This window comes from Haliotis rubra, unplaced genomic scaffold (genome assembly GCF_003918875.1).
Source record: "Haliotis rubra isolate DU_JTF1 unplaced genomic scaffold, ASM391887v1 Scf70, whole genome shotgun sequence".
Classification (NCBI taxonomy): Eukaryota; Metazoa; Mollusca; class Gastropoda; order Lepetellida; family Haliotidae; genus Haliotis; species Haliotis rubra.
In genome coordinates, this window is record NW_025767413.1 from 1459932 (window position 1) to 1477665 (window position 17734).

At 40.3% G+C, this 17734-nt stretch overlaps 5 protein-coding genes across 5 annotated transcripts in view; 2 read left to right on the forward strand and 3 right to left on the reverse strand.

Moving 5' to 3' along the window:
* Positions 1-351: 351 nt before the first annotated feature.
* Positions 352-2679, reverse strand: LOC124258731. Its single transcript, XM_046692814.1, has 2 exons — positions 2355-2679; positions 352-2052 (listed from the first exon to the last, which is right to left on the reverse strand). The coding sequence occupies exons 1-2, from the start codon at positions 2586-2588 to the stop codon at positions 1363-1365; spliced, it is 924 nt and encodes a 307-aa protein (XP_046548770.1). The 5' UTR covers positions 2589-2679; the 3' UTR covers positions 352-1362.
* LOC124258732 lies at positions 352-5936 on the reverse strand. Its single transcript, XM_046692815.1, has 4 exons — positions 4928-5936; positions 3972-4285; positions 2691-3678; positions 352-1061 (listed from the first exon to the last, which is right to left on the reverse strand). Exon 3 carries the CDS (start codon positions 3652-3654, stop codon positions 2992-2994), a length of 663 nt encoding a protein of 220 aa, XP_046548771.1. The 5' UTR covers positions 3655-3678; positions 3972-4285; positions 4928-5936; the 3' UTR covers positions 352-1061; positions 2691-2991.
* A 2903-nt stretch (positions 5937-8839) lies between these two features.
* LOC124258748 overlaps positions 8840-17734 on the forward strand; it is a 57888-nt gene continuing 48993 nt past the window's right edge. Inside the window, exon 1 of the mRNA XM_046692830.1 lies at positions 8840-9162. The gene's annotated coding sequence lies outside the window, so the exon portion shown is untranslated. The remainder of the gene's footprint in view (positions 9163-17734) is intronic.
* LOC124258730 lies at positions 10623-12500 on the forward strand. Its single transcript, XM_046692813.1, has one exon. It carries the CDS (start codon positions 10985-10987, stop codon positions 11963-11965), a length of 981 nt encoding a protein of 326 aa, XP_046548769.1. The 5' UTR covers positions 10623-10984; the 3' UTR covers positions 11966-12500.
* LOC124258746 lies at positions 12980-16065 on the reverse strand. The gene is made up of 3 exons (XM_046692827.1): positions 16035-16065; positions 14552-15694; positions 12980-12996 (listed from the first exon to the last, which is right to left on the reverse strand). The coding sequence occupies exons 1-3, from the start codon at positions 16063-16065 to the stop codon at positions 12980-12982; spliced, it is 1191 nt and encodes a 396-aa protein (XP_046548783.1).

Below are 17734 nucleotides of genomic sequence, written 5' to 3' on the forward strand. Positions count from 1 at the left end.
ATTGTGATATTATTGTGATATCACATCCTGGAGTAAACCAACCTTCACTCGCTCAGGGAGATTTGCTTACAACCCACTGATCCTCAACATTACAATAAGCTTTAGTTGGATAGCTTTAGTGATGCTTCATACACAAGCATATTAGACTAGTTAAAGTTGAACTACCTATTACCAAGAAACATTATGGAAATTACAACACCAAGGCTGGACCAGAAGTCCAAGGTCCATGACAATACATATATACAACAATCACATTGCAAGATGATTGATATACTGACACTGGAAGTGCCTTCCGTACAAGATCAACATCCTCTGACAAATGTGTTCTTAGTCACCATTGATACAAGAATATGACAGTATTGGAGCTTTTATTCCGTTTGAAGGCAAATACAAGGAAACAAAATAAGGAAAAAGAGAAGAGGTCCCTAAACACTACCTGAGCACTGGTTCTTTTTCAGCCTATTTGGGACTAAAAGATCATAACTGTGATCAATGGTGCAAAGCTTGTTTAAATAAACAGTTAATAATATAAAGCATGTCATATCATTTGAACCTGAATAACTAAAGATACTTGAGTGGACCCATCAATGAGGACATGTTTTTTGTACACTGAGGGGCACAGAAGTAAATGTAAATACTGGGTCCAACCGGAAGTTTGTGTTTCAGCCTAAATGTCATGGGCAGTACTGACCACATGCTGGAGACCGGCAACCAGTTCTCCATCCCACATTGTGGGCAGTGCACACTGACTAATATATATGAGCATTAAGTACTGCCTGATTCAAAATCCAGTTCTGAGAAATTATTACAAGCCATGGAATCCTTTTTGTCAGCATGTTGTATAGATGTTCTGATGCCAGGTAGGACCAAGAGACTAGTTCAAATCCTGAATGAACTGACCCAGGCACTGCACCATGAATAGCAGAGGATCCCAATGTTGATATTCCAATGTCCGATCAGCAGCATGAGAAGACGCCAAGCAAATGTAATCAGTGAGCGATTGATTCATAGGTTTACAATAACTGTTCACATGAATCAAGGAGTGGGTTGGGTGCTGATACCTCATAGACTTCTTCATATAATGTCAATAAATCAGTGAGTATTGCTTACATCAACTTTTCTATTTGTGTAATGTTCGTGCCAAGGGCCCTGTTTCTCAGTTCACTACTTCTTTCAATCAATGAATCAAACCAGTCATTTTGAAATACACGTCCAAAAATCTCTAACAGTGTGTTGTGCTTCATTAATATCCAATCAATATGTACATATGCAGCAGTACAGATTCACAGATTTGATGACTTCAGTAAGGGACATCCAGCTTCAGGAATGTATCCACAAATTTGTTGTCTTCAGCATACTTTTCTAAAGGACGCCTGTTTTCATGAGTTTCTTGATGGTAGCCACCAGTTTGAGATACCCTGCAGCACACCCATCCGACTCCGCTCCACACTGGTAGATCTGCCATTTCCCTGCTTCATCTTTCACCACATAGCACATGATGATAGCTCGGCTGTGGATAGGCTTGTCAAATGATGTAGAGCAAAGATCAGCATTAGTATTAGAGGCTTCATAGAACTGAAGTGTTGGATTGGGAAACTTGGAGACAGAAGGGGCTTTGAAGGCGCTCAGGGTGAAGATAAGATGTGACACAGATGCTGGGATCTTCTTCATGTGAACTTCAATTTTATGGTGCCCACGTTTTTTAGTATCATCCATATGGTCACCAGAGTGCTTGATGGCAGCCTTGCAACCGTCTTCTGTTCTCACATGGCGCATGAGATTGAAACGAGTTTTTTTAGCAGATGACCGCTCTGATTCATTCATGAAGTCGCAAACAGAGACATAGATGTTGTTTTTGAAGGCAAAGCATGAGGCATCAAGATAGTCCCTGTTGTCTTCCCCATCGCTGGCGGGATAGCCCCAGTGGAGGTCAAAGATGACATGGTCCAGGTCATCTGGGATTGCAAACAGAAGGACAAGCAAGTGGATTGTGGCATTTGCTCCTATGCCATAGTCGCCAAGTGTCATCTCTTTATGCGACCTGCCATAAACCTGTTGTACAACACAGAGAAATATACACATCTTAAACTTGCAGATAGATATGATCATATAGCTGGTAAATGGTGATAAAACAAAATAATTTTTATTAACACCCATAGGTTTATAGTTCCATCATCATCCAAAAGCAAAAGTATGTAATGAAATTAGGAGGAACAGAAGAGGACATGTCTAGTGCTGACAAACCAAAATATCTCATTAATTTTTCAGATTCTAACTCAAGATCATCTGGCTCTTGCATGCATGAGTTTAATACATGCACATGACAATTTTCCAAAAGACGGCAACTCAAATACCTCTAGTACTTTTTCGTTGTACACAAGCTTTTGCTTGCTGTGATCGTGTTTGAACCTCTCTTTGACTGCGTCTTTCAGTTGAAGGATTGTGAGATTTTCACTGTAAGGCAGGACCACTGCATCACCAGTTAAGATGGAGACTTTGACCACATCTCCACTCAATGACATAGGTGGTGTGTATTCACAGGTGTACTCCCGGAACATCTCCTTCAGTGTAGCTTCAAGAATCCTCATCACCTGGCTGTCGGGGTTTACTTCAACACCACACTCCTTATAAGGGCATTGCTTGTTGTCCGCCACATGCTTGATTACACACTGCAAGCAATAATATGATACCTCATAGACTTCTTCATATAATGTCAATAAATCAGTGAGTATTGCTTACATCAACTTTTCTATTTGTGTAATGTTCGTGCCAAGGGCCCTGTTTCTCAGTTCACTACTTCTTTCAATCAATGAATCAAACCAGTCATTTTGAAATACACGTCCAAAAATCTCTAACAGTGTGTTGTGCTTCATTAATATCCAATCAATATGTACATATGCAGCAGTACAGATTCACAGATTTGATGACTTCAGTAAGGGACATCCAGCTTCAGGAATGTATCCACAAATTTGTTGTCTTCAGCATCCTTTTCTAAAGGACGCCTGTTTTCATGAGTTTCTTGATGGTAGCCACCAGTTTGAGATACCCTGCAGCACACCCATCCGACTCCGCTCCACACTCGTAGATCTGCCATTTCCCTGCTTCATCTTTCACCACATAGCACATGATGATAGCTCGGCTGTGGATTGGCCTGTCAAATGATGTAGAGCAAAGATCAGCATTAGTATTAGAGGCTTCATAGAACTGAAGTGTTGGATTGGGAAACTTGGAGACAGAAGGGGCTTTGAAGGCGCTCAGGGTGAAGATAAGATGTGACACAGATGCTGGGATCTTCTTCATGTGAACTTCAATTTTATGGTGCCCACGTTTTTTAGTATCATCCATATGGTCACCAGAGTGTTTGATGGCAGCCTTGCAACCGTCTTCTGTTCTCACATGGCGCATGAGATTGAAACGAGTTTTTTTAGCAGATGACGTCTCTTCATTCATGAAGTCGCAAACAGAGACATAGATGTTGTTTTTGAAGGCAAAGCATGAGGCATCAAGATAGTCCCTGTTGTCTTCCCCATCGCTGGCGGGATAGCCCCAGTGGAGGTCAAAGATGACATGGTCCAGGTCATCTGGGATTGCAAACAGAAGGACAAGCAAGTGGATTGTGGCATTTGCTCCTATGCCATAGTCGCCAAGTGTCATCTCTTTATGCGACCTGCCAAAAACCTGTTATACAACACAGAGAATTATATATACACATCTTAAACTTGCAGATAGATATGATCATATAGCTGGAAAATGGTGATACTACAACATAATTGTTATTAACACCCATAGATTTATAATTCCATCATCGTCCAAAAGCAAAAGTATGTAATGAAATTAGGAGGAACAGAAGAGGACATGTCTAGTGTTGACAAACCCAAATATCTAATTAAGTTTTCAGATTCTAACTCAAGATCATCTGGTTCTTTAATACATATACATGACAATTTTCCAAAAGACGGCAACTCAAATACCTCTAGTACTTTTTCGTTGTACACAAGCTTTTGCTTGCTGTGATCGTGTTTGAACCTCTGTTTGACTGCGTCTTTCAGTTGAAGGATTGTGAGGTCTTCGCTGTAGGCAGGACCACTGCATCGCCAGTTAAGATGGAGACTTTGACCACATCTCCACTCAATGACATAGGTGGTGTGTATTCACAGGTGTACTCCCGGAACATCTCCTTCAGTGTAGCTTCAAGAATCCTCATCACCTGGCTGTCGGGGTTTACTTCAACACCACACTCCTTATAAGGGCATTGCTTGTTGTCCGCCACATGCTTGATTACACACTGCAAGCAATAATATAAGCGTATGAAACACTGCTGAAACTGAATACTGTTGCATTAAAGAAGATATATCTACAAGATCACAGCAAATGATGTACGTTTTGGCTTGAACAGAATCAAGTTTTAGGTTGCCCAGGTTACAAATACTCAGAAGGATAACAGCATATACCATAGCAATACGTTCGAGGAAGAACGTACCAAAACACATAAAAGGAATTGACAGCCATAGGAGACACGAAAAGTTACAATTGGTCTTAAGCAGCTCATGCTTGTTTGAGGCGACTAACGGTGTGGGGTTGCCATGCTTTCTGACTTTGTTGACGCGTCATCGTATCCCAGTCGCGTAGATGGTCATGGTACCAGTCATTGATCTGTCTGGTCGGGGTTCGTTTATTTACAGGCCACCATATTATAGCTGGAATGTTTGTTTGTGGGGCGTCAATGGAGCAGACAGTGACAGGACAAAGACTAATGCAGATGTCAACTGCAGACGCCCCCAAATAAAAAACAAAACAAAAAACCACACCAAACAAACAACCAAACAAAACCGACCAAACAAAAAAAACAACAACAATAAAAAAACAAACAAAACACACACAAAACAAGCAACCCACTCCCCACCCCCAAAAAATACAAACAAAACACCTCGTGGAAATTGCTGTCTCTTGACTTGACCTCGATGTCATCCCTCCGATTTGATGATTGTCAACGCTTTGACACACATATATACGTGTCTAAGTGACATTCCTCCCTCCCTCATGCCTACAACTTGCAATCTACTGCATGGCTTCAGATGTGATTTCTGGCTTTTGGAAATTTCATAATGCTCATGATGTGGGCCTATCGGCATCATCCACGCTGTACTCATTTAATCCAAACATATCTTCAATCATTTTACATTTATTAGCTTCATCTACATGATCTAATCAATCCTTGTTTTTTATTGTTATTCACTTATCAGTAATGGTCGGCGCATAAACGTTTAGTTCTGAGAAGGGTGTAACTATGACCCCAAGGTTTTGAGGATACATTCCACTTGAATTATATGTTCTGTTTATTCGTTCGTTTGCTGTTAATAATGCACTCGCCAATATGAAGAGGGTCTGTAAATACTCTGAACCAGAAATTCAAGCCACCCAGCCTGCCCACCCGATCACCTCTAATGATCAGCATAGATTGCCGGAGTGAATATGATTGAAGTCGTGCACTTTATGAAATACATTGTCTTGCATTTCTAGTCGTAACCAGGGATATATCTCATACGCCTCCACATGCTCTTGTTTGCTCAGATGCTGTCATTATGTTGAATACGGTAAGCCTAAAACGAAACTGCGTTTCCAAGAACCAGCGAATATTGGAGAAGGTAGAGAGAATTTCACGCTCTGGTAAAACGAAACTACGTTGTATCGCTCTTCCGAGAATCAGCGAGTATTGGAGAATGTAGAGATAATTATGCGCCCTGCTAAAACGAAGCAACTTTGTATCGCGAGAATCAACGAATATTGGAGAACAGGGGCGGATACAACTTATTGAGAAGGGGGGAGTAGGCTGTACACTTTGGGGGATATCAAATACTGCCCTGATTAGACTGTTGTTACGATCACAGGTCGTATAGTATCTAATATATGACTCACTGTCGCATTAACAACTTCCATTCACTGTCTCAACAACATCTTACCCGCATGCAGAAAAATCGTGGATGTTTGCACTCTGTCGTGAGCTTCATGGAAGGATACTCATTGGAGAGTTTGTCAATGCCACACCCATGACACTCCATGTTAGCCACCTGTAAAGCATAAATAAGTATGTGGTGCTCAAATATCACTGATTAATACCTATTGTCACAGTTTACGCTTCATCACAGATCTATGATGATGCTGTATGGCTGAAGCAATGCCGATGCGAGGTTAAATTAGATCACATTTTAGAAACTAAGTGAGAATGGCAAAAAACAGCAGGTCCACATTTAGATCAGATTCACACCATTCCACCCGGATTCACAACATTCCACAAAATCTCCAACAGGCTTACACGATTCCACCTGAATTCACTTCATTCCACATAATCTCCAACAGGCTGACACCATTCCACCCGGATTCTCACCATACCACACAATCTCCAACAGACTGACACCATTCCACATAATTTCTAACAGACTGACACCATTCCCCACAATACCACGCGGATTTAAAACATACCACACAATACCAAACGGATTCATACCATTCTACATAATATCACACAGATTCATACCATTCTACATATCACACATATACATACCATTCTACATATTATCACAGATACATGCCATTCTACATAATATCACACGGATTCATACCGTTCTACATATCTCACAGATTCATACCATTCTACATATCACACAGATACATACCATTCTACATATTATCACAGATACATGCCATTCTACATAATATCACACGGATTCATACCGTTCTACATATCACACGGATTCATACCATTCTACATAATACAACACAGATACATACCATTCTACATTTTATCACACAGATTCATACCATTCTACATATCACACAGATACATACCATTCTACATATTATCACACAGATTCATACCATTCTACATATTATCACACGGATTCATACCATTCTACATAATATCACACATATACATATCATTCTACATATTATCACACGGATTCGTGCCATTCTACATGATATCACACAGACTCGTACCATTCTATATATTATCACACATATTCATACAATTCTACATGAGATCACACAGATTCATACCATTCTACATATTATCACACAGATTCATATCATTCTACATAATATCACACGGATTCATACCATTCTAAATATTATCACGCAGATTCATACCATTCTACATATCACACGGACCCGTGCCATTCTACGTGACATCACACAGATTCATACCATTCTACATATTATCACACGGATTCATACCATTCTACATAATACCACACAGATACATACCATTCTACATATTATCACAGATACATGCCATTCTACATAATATCACACGGATTCATACCGTTCTACATATCACACAGATTCATACCATTCTACATATATTCACACGGATTCATACCATTCTACATAATACAACACAGATACATACCATTCTACATGTTATCACATAGATTCATACCATTCTACATATTACACAGATACATACCATTCTACATATTATCACACAGATTCATACCATTCTACGTAACATCATACAGATTCATACCATTCTATATATTATCACACAGATTCATACCATTCTCCATAATATCACACATATACATACCATTCTACATATTATCACAGATACATGCCATTCTACATAATATCACACGGATTCATACCATTCTACATAATATCACACATATACATACCATTCTACATAATATCACACATATACATACCAATCTTGATATTATCACACTATCTGTATTATCCATGATGTCACGGACCATTCTACACATTATCACATATTCATACCATTCTACATAATATCACACGGACACATATACATACACATTCTACATATTATCACACATATACATACCATTCTTCTACATATTGTCACACGGATTCATACCCATTCTACATGATATCACACAGACTCGTACCATTCTATATATTATCACACATATTCATACCATTCTACATATGAGATCATACATTCTACATATTCATACCATTCATACCATTCTAAATATTATCACGCAGATTCATACCATTCTACATATCACACAGATTCATACCATTCTACATAATATCACACGGATTCATACCATTCTAAATATTATCACGCAGATTCATACCATTTACATATCACACGGAAACGTGCCATTCTACATTATATCACACGGACTCGTACCATTCTACGTGACATCACACAGATTCATACCATTCTACATATTATCACACAGATTCATACCATTCTACATAATACCACACAGATACATACCATTCTACATGTTATCACACAGATTCATACCATTCTACATATCACAGATACATACCATTCTACATATTATCACACAGATTCATACCATTCTACATCTTATCACACAGATTCATACCATTCTACATATCACACAGATACATACCATTCTACATGTTATCACACAGATTCATACCATGCTACATGTTATCACACAGATTCATACCATTCTACATATTATAACACAGATTCATACCATTCTACATAATATCACACGGATTCATACCATTCCATATATTATCACGCAGATTCATACCATTCTACATATCACACGGAAACGTGCCATTTTACATGATATCACACGGACTCGTACCATTCTACGTGATATCACACATATTCATACCATTCTACATGAGATCACACGAATTCATATTCTACATAATATCACAGGGATTCATACCATTCTACAGTTTAATATGTGTCTCGGTTATGTATCAAAACGTTGAACATAAGCCTATAACCTATAGCCTTTACATCGACTGAATAAACGTTTATCTGATATTTGAAAAGACGTTCATTTCATGACATTAGTTAACTTTGTAATCCTTTTTCGTATAGTACGGTAATCTGAATTAGTTATGCAGTCAGGTGAATTTAACCTTCTATCGCGTTTTGACAGCTACATCGTGGTATGTGGACTGGATTGTACATACCAATCTATAAACAATCTTACCTTAAAATTATAGTTCAGTATCCGGACACGGATTTTATGCGTACCTCCTTTCAGCTCCACAACATCCTGGAACCTGTTACCTTTTGTAGGTGGACTCGTCCGTATATTTGCTGAGCGAAGTGGGCGTCATTGCACCAGTGTGGGGACGATACCTCCAGAGCGCGGCGGTCAAGTGTTATAGTGCACCATTCGCAACTAGAAGGTAGGTTTCTCACGCCATCGAATATGACTGTCAGACGCTTAACCTGCTCCTTTCCTGAGTATCGTTGGATCTCGTCATACAATGATAAAATATGTTATTAAATTAATTTCCTTTTCGATGTTAATGCTATTCTTGGAGTAGGAACTTGTTTTGCAAAAAAATAACCAGGATACCTAATGTCAGTTACACTTTAACTGCTTCAAAATCAGGGCATACTCAGGTTTTCAGATACGTCCTTTGTGCCCTTAAAGCTACAATGGTCTTAAGTGCACACATGATCCTGTATGTTCTTGCTATTCTTACTGCTTGTTTCATTGCACTTTTTCACCGGTCTGTCTTATACACATAAAGCGTGTATGCTCATCAAGGGGCGGTGGGGTAGTCTAGTGGTTAAAGCGTTGGCTCGTCACGCCGAAGACCCGGGTTCGAATCCCCACATGGGTACAATGAGTGAAGCCCATTTCTGGTGTCCCCCGCCGAGATATTGCTGGAATATTGCTAAAAGCGGCGTAAAACCAAACTCAGCCAGTCAGTCAGTCAGTATGCTCATCAAGAGTTTATGCACAAAATGACACGCTACACGAGAAAAATATATTTCACCACGCAACAGATTCCAATGGGCGTAAAAACCAAAGAGCTGCGAAAATTATATGACTGGATCGCTGAATACCAGTGATAACACCAGATTAAAAAGGGTATACGCACAAAGTTTGCATTTAAGAGAAAAGTAGGTTTTGTGTGGCCTACATCACACTGCAGTGCTATTGCCATGCGACGGTAGAGTTCAGACAAACCAGACAATCATGTGACGGACCAGACATAGTCATACGGTGGCACATTTGCTCAATTTGTCGAAATTACGAGAGGTTTGTACATTTTGAAATGTGAAAGCTGTCTACCAATGCAGATATTCTGCAGTTAGGAAAAGTGCTTGATTAATGTCTCGACATAAACAAAACTACATCTATATCATGTTCAAAACCTTTGAATGTTTTATAATGTTTTATACATATACTTTATAAATATAGACTCTTTTCGACCCATCGTTTGTGGCTCACCTAGGAAAATCTGCAATTTCGTATTCGTATCCAAGGTCTTGGTTCACATGTGCGTTCGAGCTGCTGATATGGGCCAGTCTAAGAAAGAGACATCGTCGGCTCCGCTGTTAAAATAGTGAAGCTACGTGTGTTTCATATGCCCTTATTAGGCAGAAATTGCAGTTGTGTGTGCGTGCCGCCTCCTGTATAAGACAAGGCTACTACCCTGCCCAAGCACTCGTGTTGTGTGTTTTGTTTCCCATTAAAACAGTATCATATTTTACATACGCCTGTCGCATATATGTGCACTTGGCAATAAGGTAGTTACTATGTAATGACATTACGGATGGCTTGCATGTAAACAAACCCGATTACCCTTTGGGAAATTAATGGTATATTCCTGAGGTCGCCATTTTGGATTTCATGAAAATAAGGAGACACTCGTCACTTTGCTATCAGGATTCATCTCTGTACAGCACAGGACGTAGACCTTGAATTCATGTTGGATTGTATTTTGATCGTGGCAAGTTATACATAAATGTAGCAAAACCTACCATAAAGTGCATTGTTGTCGAGTGAAATTATGTTCATTACGGTAAGGCTAAAACGAAACTAGCTTTACGTTGCGTTTCCAAGAACCAGGAAATATTGGAGAAGATACCCCGTATAAGAACTTTACACCCACCCACTTTTACACACTGATTTTCTGGGACGTTTCGTGAGACGTCGCTGATAAAGAAAGTATAACCAACACTGAGTTGTTTCTGGAAAGGATATTCATAATTATGTCTTTGTTGGACCTTGCTTTTGTGATGGACTGCACGGGCAGTATGGATTCGTATATTGATTCTGCAAGAGAGAACATCAGGCATATAATTGATCAAATATCCTCTGCGGGTGGGAGAAGTGTCCACTTTGCTTTAGTTGAGTACAGAGACCATCCACCACAAGACAAATCCTTCATCACTAAGCCGCATAACTTCACCTCCCAGATCGCAAATATGAAATCGTGGTTACGTGACTGCTCAGCCGACGGTGGTGGTGATGAACCAGAGGCCGTGGCTGACGGACTACAAGCGCTGTTGACTTTCTCCTGGAGAAGTAGTGCGACTAAAATAGCCGTGCTGATTGCTGATGCACCACCACATGGACTTGGAACTGATGAGGACGGATTCCCATTGGGCTGTCCTCTCGGGCACGACCCCTTTAAAGTCACAAATAAACTCGCATCTCAAGAAATCACTCTTTATGTCGCTGGCTGCGAACCAAGCATATCACCCTACAAGGATTTTTTCACTGGATTGGCTTACATTACTGGGGGTCAGTATGTTCCTCTTGCGTCTGCTAACAACCTCGCCAAGATCATTGTTTGTGGTGCTGAAGAGGAGATGTCACTGGAACATCTGATGAAGACAGAGGTTGGTGCAGCCATGAAACAGTTACAGGACGCAGGTGTTGAATTCGACGAAGACCTAATGGAGTTACACCTCTCTGCAGAAATGGCCAGGAAAGGTATTACAACAAAGAAGTTGAGACGAAACAATGCCAGTATGGGAGATGTGAGTGATAAGGCAAAGGTCATTTCCCAGATGGCCGACTTGGCAGAGTACAGGAGAACGGATCTCACATATGCTCGCCCTGCTTCCGTGGCCAGTGCTGCTGTAGGTGACGTGTTTGACGTGGAGGAGAGTGAGGTAGATTACGCCCAAGTCCAGAGAATGGTACAGAAGTCCAAGATGAGGAACAAAGCACTGTTTGAGGATTGACATGTAACTGGGAATTGAATCGGACATGATTTTGGTTACAAAAGCTTCAAATTTCCTCCACTGGTCTACCAAAAAAGTGTTCAAAGCTACACCAAGGTCTTGAATATTGTAACATCGATGAAACAACTTTGTCAACACTTCTATTTGAAATATCAACAACAAATGCATTGAGTATATATATGCGTGCAAGTAAGTCAGTACTTGCATTATACACTTTTCAAACCAATTCACCTACGTGTTAAAAACGGAAGGCCAGGCTCATTGAAACTATTTTGGATAATGAGCTCTGATACATCAGGGGTCATCTGTCTTCAGGTATGACGCCAATAAGTGTGACTAATTGCTTATTATGATGTCAAAGTGTAAAATACATGTCTGAGTGGTCAATGTTTGTGTTAGCTTGAAGATGCGCTGCTAATTTTCATAAAAGCATAAAATGTTATAACTTGGTAGTTCTAGATAAATTTAATTGCTGCAATAGTTTATGTATAAGTGATTATGGTGATCGACAGATCTATTAAACATTGTAAAGTTATTTTTCTCTGTTGTTGTTTATGATGTTCACGGGGAGCATATACACGTCTCCCGATCACTGAGAGGAGTTTAAGCTCACTAGATGACCCCAGTAACAGGCTGAGGTCATTGTTGTTTTGTAAGCATGTTTTGCAAAGAAGATTCTCAAATATTTTGGTTTATAAAGTCTGTGATGATTGATGATATACATCTTGCGAGGTCTGGCATCGGTATCGTGCACACATTATAATGGAATAGTGCAACTAAAAACACTGAAGCCATATTATTTACTATGAAAGATGGCCGAAAAAACATTAATTCGAATTTTGATTGCTGCAATATAATTTGATTGTGATAAACGTTTGGGTTTGACCGCTTCTTCTAACGGGAGTTGGCATCATCATATTCAAAACATCGTAAAATACAGTAGACATCTTTAGAAAATGATTGGAGGATTTCGGAAATTAAAGTTCCTACTAAAAGAACAACACCAGTTGTTCTTCAGGATTTACTCCCACCTGTAGCAGGCAACCGGGCAATGTTTGGCACACAAGAATAAGATATATGACGAGTACACCTAATTATGATTTATTTAGAATTAATATAAACATTGATGCATCATGTGAATGTGGCCATGGATATGAGAATGCTTTTAATTACTTCCTTGAATGTCTTTTGTATACTATCCAAAGACATGAACTGTTAAAATCTTTAGGAAATATTGTTAAAGGTCACATGCAACGTAAAACACAACTTAATGTGTTGTTGATATTTCGCAGCGCAAGCTTTAAATGTGTTATGACAGTAGAATATACCGAACAAACTTTATGGATAACAACTTCTTTTTCACCACACGTTCTCGTTACCGAGTCACTTTCGTTTCGATACAGATTCTTGTACCGTTGTCAAGCATAATGGAACATGAAGAACGTTTCGATACAGATTCTTGTACCGTTGGCATAATGTATATATATACTGGATGTAACAATGTAACAAAGAAAACAACATAACAAAGAAAACAACATAATTAACATAATTGGCTAGGCAGAAAGCTGATGAAGCCAGAGAGTAGACAAAGGACAGGCGTGGAAGCCAATGATGTACAAATAATAATGAGATGTTTATACAGCAGAGTTTATACAGTAGATTGGGCTTGGTGGATGAGTGCATCATAAGCGGATGGAATGAAGTATCCTTGGTCTCGGTTGATGGTGGGCTTTTGGCGTTTGATGTGGATGGCTTCGGTGAGCTTGCGTTTAGTGAAGTCTGTTTGTTTGTTAGAGAAAATGGTGATGTCAGACCCCTCTATTTGATGATTGGGACTTGCTTTGATGTGGTCGGAAATGGCTGATTTGCTGTCGGAATTGGTAACAGAGGTCTGATGTTCTTTCACTCGGGTGTTGATGGGTCGGGACGTTTCGCCTATGTAGCTCTGCCCACAATCACAGTTTATTTTGTAGATGACACAGTTTGGGTTGATCTTTACGGTGGCGGGATTTCTTCCATTGGCATTGAGAATGTTGTTAAGGTTGGAGGACGCGGAGAAGGTGGTATCTATGCCAGCTTGTTGTTTTAGGAGACGGCTGATTTGATGTGACGGTTTGCCAATGTAGGGGATGGATATCTTGATGGGGACTGAATCTGGTTTGGGTCTTTTGGTAGGAGGTGACAGGGTTGCAGCAATGGTTCTGTTGACTATTTGGGATGGAAAGTGCTTAAGTTCTGCGAAGACTTTCTTGAGGTGTTCGATTTCATCTTGTAGTTTAGTTGAGCAGATGTTCTTGGCCCTTCTGGTTAATGTGGAGATGATGCCGGTCTTAACTTTAGGTGGATGATTGGCGTTGTAGTGGATGTACTGATCCGCATGGGTAGGTTTTCTATATACAGTGGTCTGGAGTTGGTTGCAGGAGGTGCGGGACACAAGGACGTCAAGGAAAGGTAGTTGCTGGTTCTGTTCGGTTTCCATGGTAAACTTGACGCGGGGATGTTGGTTGTTGAGATGGGTCCGAAGCTGAGTGGGATCTTGCTGAGGTTGGAGAATGACGAAGGTATCATCCACTTTGCGATACCAACATGTAGGTTTGAAGGGTGCAGTATCTAGTACTTTATCTTCCAGGACCGTCATGTAAATTTCGGTTAGGATGGGGGATAAGGGGGAGCCCATGGGAAGTCCATGAATTTGTTCATAGATCTCGTCCCCCCAGGTGAAGTAAGTGGAGTTGATGCAGGTTGAGGTGAGACTGATGATGGAGTCAGTTGAGAGGCTGGTGTTGAGGGGTTGTTGAAGTTTATCAATTCTGTGGCGTAAGGCTTGGAGCGCTTCTTCTCTAGGTACATTAGTAAATAGGTCCACAACATCGTAGCTGATGATGGGACCTGGATTGGAGATGTCACGGATCTTGCTGCAGAAGTCTGTTGAGTCGTTGATGAAGGAGTTGGCAGATTTACCTAAAGGAGAGAGTACTTGGGTAAGGTGCTGGGCAGTATTGTAAAACACCGTATCACGGGAGCAGACTAGTAGACGGGTTTTCACAGGATTCTTATGGATCTTGACAGTTGCTCGGGCATAGGGTGGCTGAGGATGGGATACTGATTGTTTGCGATACAGATCTGTACAGAGTTCAAATTTATTGTGCAGGATTTTTAGGGTGGACTTGTGCTGACGATTCAGCTTAGTAGTAGGATCCGTATTGATCTTCTTGTACGTGGCGGTGTCATCTAGCAGGTTGTCTACCATGGTGTGGAAATGGTCTTTGTCTAGAACAACGGTGGCCTTACCTATGTCAGCTGGGGCGATGACGATGTCCGGGTCTTGTCTCAATTGTTTGATGGCTTGTTTCTCTGATGGAGTGATATTGGGCTTCTGTGGTTGGGCCTTGTAAAGAATATTGCAGATCTGGTGCCGGAGGTAGTCAACCTTCCCACCGGGTGCTAGTTGTTGGAGGCCTTTCTCAATGTTGGTGATGAACATGTCCGAGGTTGTTCGTCGTGGTGTGAGGGCGAATTTCAGGCCTTTGGCAAGGGCGTTGACTTGTTGGTTGGAGAGCTGCTTGTTGCTGAGGTTGACGACTGTGTTGTTGGTAGCAGGGCTGGTGATCTTCTTGAGTTTGGTTGGTGAGGCAGTGAGAAAATGTAACTTCTTGACGTGCCCGGTCTTAGTTGAGAGATCTAGTTTGTTGTTGGCGGTTGTCTTCGTAGAACTTAACCACTTTCCATCTTTCAATCCCAAATAGTCAACAGAACCATTGCTGCAACCCTGCCACCTCCTACCAAAAGACCCAAACCAGATTCAGTTCCCCATCAAGATATCCATCCCCTACATTGGCAAACCGTCACATCAAATCAGCCATCTCCTAAAACAACAAGCTGGCATAGATACCACCTTCTCCGCGTCCTCCAACCTTAACAACATTCTCCATGCCAATGGAAGAAATCCCGCCACCGTAAAGATCAACAACCCAAACTGTGTCATCTACAAAATAAACTGTGATTGTGGGCAGAGCTACATAGGCGAAACGTCCCGACCCATCAACACCCGAGTGAAAGAACATCAGACCTCTTTCAAATTCCGCCAGCAAATCAGCCATTTCCGACCACATCAAAGCAAGTCCCAATCATCAAATAGAGGGGTCTGACATCACCATTTTCTCTAACAAACAAACAGACTTCACTAAACGCAAGCTCACCGAAGCCATCCACATCAAACGCCAAAAGCCCACCATCAACCGAGACCAAGGATACTTCATTCCATCCGCTTATGATGCACTCATCCACCAAGCCCAATCTACTGTATAAACTCTGCTGTATAAACATCTCATTATTATTTGTACATCATTGGCTTCCACGCCTGTCCTTTGTCTACTCTCTGGCTTCATCAGCTTTCTGCCTAGCCAATTATGTTAATTATGTTGTTTTCTTTGTTACATTGTTACATCCAGTATATATATACTTCCCCCTTCTTCATGTTCCATTATGCTTGTCAACGGTACAAGAATCTGTATCGAAACGTCGGACTCACGAATAAAAGAAGATGTTATCCATAAAGTTTGTTCTATATTATTAGCGTTGACAGAATTTCTAACTGTGATATAGATATGTCGTTGTCACAGACAAAGCTCAATGTCTGTTTTATTGACACATATGTGTTTGCCTGCCTGTCTGCTAATGACAATATTCAATACACAACTTCGATCACTGACCACATGCAATTTGAACTTAACACCAATCAGGCTATACACCATAAACAAAACGCATTGATTTATGGCCCGAGTTCGGTCTCTGTCACATTATGTAATTATACTGACATGCAGGTGTGATACTTGTACACATGACATGTTATGATGTTTGTTGATTGCAAAATGTTATACACAAAAAATGAGCATGTATTTACAAAACCAAACATCTCTATATATACACACACAAAGAGCCGTGAAGGCGGCATCTGCTAATGAACCAGCCGTTACACTTGAGTGCACACCCACCCGCTCTGACTGGGTTCGGTATCCCGGCTGCTTCGTTTCTAGGGAAGTAAACCCAAGTACAAAATATTGCACTTTTGATTTGCGATTGTACGCTTATAATTTTGTTTATATGTTTTTTCATAATCAGCAATGTATATTATATGCCATGAATTAGTGATAATTGTGTTTTAATTATGTATGATTTTTTGGTTGCATGTGACCTTTAAAAATAGAACACTGATTGGTATTTTTCTTATCCTACATGACAAAACACTTTTGCGAAGAGAAGACAGATTATCATTTAATCACATTTTAGGTCAATCCATTCGGAAATGTCTTTCACAAATCACGACGTAGAAGAACTTGATACGAGAACTGACGAATGCCAGTATGAAGTATTAAATAGAGATTATTATACGAGCAAGTGTGTCATATGACTTATACGAAACGAGTGTGAAATTTTGTATTGCCCGAGCGAGAGGGGGGCAATACACAATTTTGCACGAGTTTCGTATAAGTCGTGTGACACACTTGCGAATGTAATAATTTCTTTATTATCAAATTTATTCATGAACATTTGTGCAGTAAAAAACGGTAAGCAAGTGTGACTGCCCTGTGCATTGACGTCACGTTCAATTGTTTGTGACGTCAAAGTGACGCCACAGACGACGAAATAGAGAAACAATGGTTGCAAGGCAAAAGTGATATGTGCACATGTGCACATATGATATATATGACACAGGTTATGTTTCACCATATAGGTAATAAATAGAGAATACTACACGATGTCAGATAA